At 43.7% G+C, this 8,560-nt stretch overlaps 1 protein-coding gene across 1 annotated transcript; it reads left to right on the top strand.

The window, feature by feature from the left end:
- Positions 1-1,129: 1,129 nt before the first annotated feature.
- PHACADRAFT_191224 (uncharacterized protein) lies at positions 1,130-2,149 on the top strand (the record flags this gene model as incomplete). Its single annotated transcript, XM_007391441.1, has 2 exons — positions 1,130-1,245; positions 1,327-2,149. The coding sequence occupies 2 exons, from the start codon at positions 1,130-1,132 to the stop codon at positions 2,147-2,149; spliced, it is 939 nt and encodes a 312-aa protein (XP_007391503.1).
- Positions 2,150-8,560: the final 6,411 nt, after the last annotated feature.

Genomic DNA, 8,560 nt, shown 5'->3' with positions numbered 1-8,560 from the left:
AGCGCCTATTATATTCTTAGCACTCGTCATAGCGCTAAACACGATCACGTGACTTACACGGTCACATGCATATCACGAGACCTAGATCATCATATAGATATGATGGGATCAGTAGATAAGATAACCACAAGTCCAGAACTCGTTCTAGACCAGTCACATGTCATGACATCATGAATGATGTCACCTGGTGGATAGCTTAGCCTAATGGAGATACTCCAACGGTCATTATCCCTCGTATTACTAAACATAATGGTAGTGTATTAGTAACGAGTCACGAGTAGTCACATGAGCACTTAGTAATGTAGAGTACCATAGGTCCTACGTAGTGTCAGGGGTCTTAGATTACTTGTATATAAGGAGCGTCGTCTGAGGCTTAAGACCTCAGACTCAACAACTTCGTTGATTCTTAGTATCTGCATCTCTCTCTACTTACACCCCTCGACTTCAAGTCCTACCCTTCAAGTCTATCAGTAAGGTGAGTATAGGAGTTGTGATAGTTTGTTGAGTCTACTGCTTGATCGTAAAGCAATGCTTTACGTTTCTTTTCTCTTTGTACAGACGGGCCGGGGCACCCTTCCAAGGATGACCGGCTGTGTTGGAGTCTGTCCAGACACAGACGATTGGGTGGAGTCGTCTACTCACTCGATCATACACGTTACCGTTGTTATGAACGGTAATCGTATAGTCTCGACCCGCTCAGAAGTACATGTGCTCTGAGGTGCTGACATCTGGCACACGGGAAGGACATTGTCGGGCCGTAGACGTAAGCAGCAGTGTTGAAGCGCTCACGCGTGGAAACATGTGACTGAGGACGCGGGCCTAACACCCCCGAATAAACGTTGCTCACCCAGTACTTGTCTTTGGACATGTGGACAGGGGAAGTCATGTGGACACTTTTCTGTGTTCTGGACCAAAGAACCTTCTAAAGGAAGGTTTTCTTCTTTGCTCTATGGGTGGAACCGTAGAGAGATTCCATGCTCCATACCAGCGGCTACACCAGCGGTAGTGAGAGAAACTACCCTGACGTCGACACAAAGAGACTAGACTCATGTCCTTTCTATTTACTCACTCAGCACTTAAGTTGAAAGAAGTGCTGATCCTTTCACCTCTATAAGGATGTTGTCACCCAATGCGCAGTTCTGGTACGATACTTACGGCATCTTTCCGGGGAAACCCTCGGATTATAGAGAACCCAGGCAACCTGCCAAAAGAAGTTATCAAAAGAAACCTCGTCCACCAACTCAGGTGAGTCCTAAAGCTGTTCCCAAAGGGAATAGGCAGAGGGCTGCCAAGACGATGGTTTTGATTAACTTGGGGTTCTTCTAGTATGCCCAAGTACACCAGCAAGAACTTCGTCGTCGCAAAGAACGAGTCTTTGGGCGTTCCCCTTTTGGAACGTATTCAACTTTCTCCCGAAAACGAACGTAAATTCAAAAACATCGGAAAACCTGCAAAACGGTACCAACCGTACGCTAACAAGCCCATCGCCCACAAGCCGCTCGCATTCGAACGTTGCCTCGAGTTACTCGACGAGGCGAAGAAAGAAGCCCAACGACGTCAGCAAGCTGCTGATGATCTACTCAAACAACGACGCGCGGAAGCCAAGAAAATTGGTACGCGTCGAGCTTATGATGACCTAGTACGCTCATGCCCGGATCTCTTCGCGTCCGAGGGGGAAAATTTCCTCCTATGGATTAAAGAGATCGAAGAGACTTCAGCGAGCCTAACAAAGCTCAAATTCATGAAGAAGGGGATTCTTCGCCGTTGCGATGAACTCCTCCCCACTCTCGTTGCCGTAAATAAGCGGTTCTTCGCAACGCACGACCATTTGGTTGATGCAGAGGAACTCGCTAAGGCCGGGAAAGGGTCACTTGCTGCCGAGCAGGTGCATGATTTGCTGAAGCTCTTAGACGGGCTTAGCTACATCAAGGAGGTCGTCGAAGACAAAGAGCTCGACATTGTCGAATGGGGCAATACGGAGTGGAGGCGGATCAGCGGGCTTTGCAGGCGGTTAAAAAAGGTACACACAGAAGGCACGGACTTTTATGACATTTGTAAAACACTGTTAGAAGGGAACTACACCATACCGGTGCGGTTTAAAGCCTACAGTAAAGATACAGATGATTTCGTCTGGTACAATGGTGTATAAATAGTTTTTTCCTTTGTTAAAATATTACGACGAATGTTCTTTGCACACAAAACAACATCGAGAGTTTATCTTAAGTCCTGAAAACTTAACTGGTATCTAATAAATAAACCAGAATGTCTCTCCACAACACCCCAACTCCAGTTCAGTCTCGCGCACCTTCTCGCGCACCGTCTCGGGCCTCTCATGTACCCGAAGTACGACACTGGATTCCGTCCTTACCATCGGCAATGGCCCCAGGAAACGAAATCGATTTCCAAAGGGCTTTAATTCAAAATGACGCAAACCTGGCCACCACTACGTTAGGCACAGGCGACGGCTTCAGAGTTCTGAGGAACTTAGCCGATTACACGTTCACACAAGCGCAAAATACTATGCGTTCAACCCTAAACTCGGTAGTACAATATGTAAACTATGAAGGAATGCAGTTAGATCAAACCTTGTCTAACATGCACAACGAGTTTACCAGCCTAAAAGATGAAAATATTATGGCAATAGATACCATTAATCGAATAAATACGGTTATCGATACCTTAGCAAAACAAAACATGGATTATCTTGTGCGTATACAAGCACTAGAAAGACAGTTGAAGGATTTGCCACAAAGTACCGGAAATAATACGAGAAATGTCAAAATGCCTGAACCACCACTTTTCCAAGGAACGGAGAGTAAAATTACGTTGGATCAGTGGTTGGATCAAATTGCGCTGTACACAGCAGCCAATGGTGTCGTCACGGATCATCAAAGAATATTGATGGCCTTAGCAAGAGTTCGAGCTCTGGCATCGGACTACTTGGCCGACTATTTCCAAAATATGCGTGAAGACAAAGGGCTAGGCACTTGGGCAAATTTTGTCACAAATATCTCGAATATTTACGGACAAAAAGATCGAAAGGCTGGTGCAAGGGATGAAATAGACGCAATGTGGAAGAACACTTCACTTATCAAGAGTGACTTCCTCAAGTTTGCGGAACAATACAAGACACTAGCTCGACTAGTGGACTATCAAGATAGCTTGCACATTGAGAAGATCGAAGTGATACTTCCCAAAGAATTAGTGCAGGCTACCATTGAAAGACGTCTCAATAACAACTTGCCAACAACTTGGGACGAATATATCCAACATATGGCTAATATCTGGCGTGCTTTGCATGCAGATAAAATTAAAGAGTCAGTGTTTGGAGGCAAGAAAACCTCGGATCCTAATGCCATGGAGGTGGATACCGCTGAACGTGCTAAAGGGAAAGCCAAACAACAGGCGAATTCGCAGCAAACAGTTAAGAAATACTGTCAACATTGTGCCAAGGATAATAAAACTAAGGCCAAAACACATAATACTGCGGATTGTTGGCTTAAAAACCCAGAAAAAGCACCAAAACGCACGGCGAAAACAGGATCACAGCAGACTACAGGGACTACGGCACCAAAGCCGAGTACACAGCCTGCGAGTAATAGACAAGCCAATCAAGGGCGGGGACATAACCAAGACCGATACCGTCAAATGCAAGTTCGCATGATGCAACTTATGACGGACCTCAACCAGTTGTCAGTGGATGAACCTCCATCAACCGAAGTGGCAACTACTGCGAGCATCGTTGAAATCGAAGAACCCGTCGCTTCTTCATCGAAGGTCACCTTGGACGATGAAACCAAGGCAAGGTTAGGCGCCAGTAAAAGACCCTGGCAGTCATATTACAAAAACAACGAGGATTTTCCAAACGCGCTCTAGAAGTCTGCGCTCTAGAGTTAGAGGATAATGATACCCATGTTGAACCAGCCCAGGAGGCTTGTACAGTAGCAAAGGATTCTTGTGTATTTAATACTGCTCAAAACAAGAAAAGGTCATTTAAAATTCCTATTGCACTGTGGGTATATGGCAAAAAGACGCAGACCAATGCTCTAGTAGATTCAGGGGCCACAACAAATTTCATCGACAAACGGTTCGTTGAAACCAATCATCTGGTCTTAAATAAGCTGGCAATCCCATTTAAAGTAATAAATGCGGATAGAACTCCTAATACAAATGGGCAAATAACACACTATGTTAAAGCCTACATGGTTGTAGAAGACCATGGAACCACTCACTACTTTTACGTCACCGACCTTGGCGATAAAGAAGTGATTATAGGTTACACGTATCTTGTCTCTCATAATCCCGATATAGATTGGGAAAGAGGACAATGGAAGTTCACCAGGTGCCCTGAAACTTGTACCAACAAGAGAGTAAAACGAAGAGATCACGAACTCGACATAAGCGAGTCTACACCGGAACCACCGTGGGAAGCAGACCTGGACATTTTAGGAGCTGCAGACACGGATGTACCACATATAAACTGGGTTGATTTAGAATCACCAGTTGACTGTTCACAAGCAGAAGTTATCGCGAATCTCCTAGACAAACCATTTGTCGGAGAATCTGAAGAAGATTTGGACAACGAAGACACAAAAGACTGGAAATCTAAAGTTCCAGACTGGGTACACGATTATGATACCGTCTTCAGTAAGGTCAAATCAGAGCGCATGCCGGAACGTAAAGAATACGATCATGCAATTGATTTAGTGAAGGATGCTCCCCTTCCTAAACCGGCTAAAATCTATCCCTTGTCCGTCAATGAGCAAAGCTCTCTGGATATTTGGATCCAAGAGGAACTCTGTAAAGGATACATAGTACCATCAAAAAGTCCTATTGCAGCACCTTTCTTCTTTGTAAAGAAACACGACGGATCGTTGCGACCAGTAATGGATTATCGAAATCTGAATGCAGTCACAGTCAGAAATCGTTATCCTATTCCACGTATATCAGACCTAATAGATGCCTTGAGTAATGCTTCGATATTTACGAAGATTGACTTAAGATGGGGTTATAATAACGTGCAAATAAAAAAGGAGACGAATGGAAGACAGCGTTCATTACAAAGCATGGACTCTTTGAGGCCACAGTAATGTACTTCGGATTTTCCAATGCACCAGCAACTTTCCAATCCATGATGAATGATATCTTAGGCGATTTGATTCGTCAAGGAAAAGTCATGGTATATCTCGACAACATTCTCATATTTGGGAATGATAAAGACGAACATCGACGTCTCGTACGAGAAATGTTGCGACGACTACAAGAGAATGATTTATTCGCTAAAGCAGAGAAATGCTTCTTTGAACGCGAATCCATTGATTATCTTGGAATGATCATATCTCACAAGTCAGTAAAGATGGACTCTAAAAAAGTATCTGGAGTCCTCGAGTGGCCACAACCAAAGAAAGTCAAACAAGTACAGGCTTTCCTGGGTTTTGGGAACTTTTATCGCAGGTTTATCAAAGACTTTGCAAAAATTAGCAAGCCACTTACGGAACTTACCAAGAAAGATCAACCATGGGTTTGGAGCGAAGCACAAGAAACAGCTTTTCAAACATTAAAAATGGCGTTTACTTCAGCTCCAATTCTAAGAATTCCTGATGATAAAAATCCTTTCAAATTATCTACCGATGCTAGCGACTTCGCTATCGGGTCAGTCTTATCTCAACTAGACCCTGAAGACAAGCTTTGGCATCCAGTCGCATTCCACTCTAAGTCACTCAGTGTTCACGAAAGGAACTATGAGATTTACGACAAGGAACTATTAGCCATAATAAGAGCATTAGAGGAATATCGACACTATTTAGAAGGACATCCGGAACAATTCGAAATTTGGACGGATCATGCAAATCTGCAATACTTCCATACCACCCAAAAGTTGACAAGACGACAAGCGCGATGGGCTCTATATCTCACGCGATTTAACTATAAGCTACAACATAAACCAGGCAAAACAATGCAGGCCGAAGACTCTCTGTCCAGGAGACCAGATCATGAGGAGGGGGTAAATCTAGATAATGAGGACAAAATTCTGCTTAAACCAGAAGTTTTCGCCAACTTCATGCAGATTTGTGCACTAGATTACCTTCATGCTGGCCTAATAGACGATGATTCTATACTTAGGAAGGTCAAGGAAGCACTGTTAGACGATGAAATGACGAAAGACTATAAGCAATTACTGAAATCTGGACCAAGAGAGTTCGGTAAAGAATTGCAAGATTGGAATTTCGAGAATGGACTACTCCTTCATTGAGGAAAAATCTACATCCCAAAGTCTAAAGACGAAAGTCTAAGAAGACAAATAGTCCAAATGCATCACGATCATATATCGGCAGGATATCCTGGTCGATGGAAGACATACGAACTTGTGTCGCGAAACTATTGGTGGCCAAGCATGTCTATATTCTGTAAAAATTATGTGTCAGGTTGTGAGACATGTCAACAAATGAAGAACCGTCCACAACAACCTTTCGGTCCATTACAACTGAACCCCATACCAGCGGGACCTTGGGAAATAATCACAGTCAATCTAATCACTCAGTTACCAGAGTCGGAAGGTTACAATGTGATATGCGTTGTGGTAGACAGATTAACCAAGAGAGCACACTTTTATGCAATCACGAATGAGTTCTCAGCAAAGGATTTAGCAGAAGTCTTATATGACAGGGTTTACCCGTTACACGGTCTACCTCTGCAAATCATATCTGATAGAGGAACTCAGTTTGCCGTGGAACTATTCCGTGAATGGTGCAAAAGACTTGGAATCAAATCATCAATGTCTACTGCGTATCATCCTCAAACGGATGGTCAAACCAAAAGAGTAAATCAATCTCTGGAACAATATCTGAGATGTTATGTGGACTTCAACTTAGACAACTGGTCACAGTTGCTAAGCACAGCAGAGTTCGCATACAATAACCTAGCACACGAAGGAACGAAACATTCGCCCTTCTATCTAGAGTATGGACGACACCCAAGGATGGGACCAACACTAGTCAAAAATTCAGGAAATGAAGACCTGAATGACATATTGCAGAAAAGACATGAGACGCAAGAGCAAGCCAAAGCTGCGCTTCAACTAGCTGCTGAACGAATGAAGTGGTATTACGACCTACAAAAACAAGTCGTACCATTTAAAGTTGGCGATAAAGCTATGCTTGACATGCAAGATTACCGGACTACACAACGCGCGTTAACTCCACGCTATGCGGGACCGTTTGAAATCATAGAACGGATTACGCCTGTGACGTTTAAATTGAAAATGCCTAGTCAATACAGGGCAATTCATCCGGTTTTCCACGCAAGCAAATTAGTCACCTACACTGAACCCATGCCAGGACAAAAGAAATCGGCTCCAGCACCAATTATAAAAGGCGGTCACGAAGAATTCGAAGTTGAGAAAATACTCCAACATTGTATTCGTAATCGTAAAACGTACTTTTTGGTGAAATGGAAGGGTAAAAGTGAACAAGACGCCACATGGGAACCAGCAGAACACCTGAAACATGCTAAACGAGTAGTCAGTTCCTATTGGAACGACCCGTATGAAGCACAAATAATGGACACGCAGTCTATTCAGGAAATGGCAGTCTATCAAAGAGACTCCACTCTGCTTGTCAAACTACAACCAGGGGCAAAATTGCCAACTCGAGGTTCAGAAGAAGCTGCAGGCTTAGACCTGTATGCCCTGAACAATGCCACAATACAACCACGTCAACGTCAACTCATACCAACTGGAGTACAATTACAACTACCAGTAGGCACATATGGACGTATCGCACCATGAAGTGGCCTTTCAGTTAAAGGACTAGACATAGCAGCGGGCGTTATTGATAGAGATTACACTGGCGAGATACGAGTTTTACTCGTAAACAACAGCGACATCGCCTTTGAAGTAAAATCAAATGACCATATTGCACAGTTAATAGTCGAACGGATAGCCCAGGTCGATATTGAAGTAGTGGGTTTTATTGATGAAACCACTAGAGGAAACAAAGGATTTGGTTCAACGGGCAAATAACTCCTCTCCACGGAGCTCGAGTCTTAAGGCGGGGGTACTGTCACAAATTCACCCCATACAAGCGCCTATTATATTCTTAGCGCTCGTCATAGCGCTAAACACGATCACGTGACTTACACGGTCACATGCATATCACGAGACCTAGATCATCATATAGATATGATGGGATCAGTAGATAAGATAACCACAAGTCCAGAACTCGTTCTAGACCAGTCACATGTCATGACATCATGAATGATGTCACCTGGTGGATAGCTTAGCCTAATGGAGATACTCCAACGGTCATTATCCCTCGTATTACTAAACATAATGGTAGTGTATTAGTAACGAGTCACGAGTAGTCACATGAGCACTTAGTAATGTAGAGTACCATAGGTCCTACGTAGTGTCAGGGGTCTTAGATTACTTGTATATAAGGAGCGTCGTCTGAGGCTTAAGACCTCAGACTCAACAACTTCGTTGATTCTTAGTATCTGCATCTCTCTCTACTTACACCCCTCGACTTCAAGTCCTACCCTTCAAGTCTATCAGTAAGGTGAG

Source organism: Phanerochaete carnosa, assembly GCF_000300595.1.
Source record: "Phanerochaete carnosa HHB-10118-sp unplaced genomic scaffold PHACAscaffold_2, whole genome shotgun sequence".
NCBI lineage: Eukaryota > Fungi > Basidiomycota > Agaricomycetes > Polyporales > Phanerochaetaceae > Phanerochaete > Phanerochaete carnosa.
Note: the sequence above shows the minus strand (reverse complement) of the source record. Positions and strands in the feature narration are given on the sequence as shown.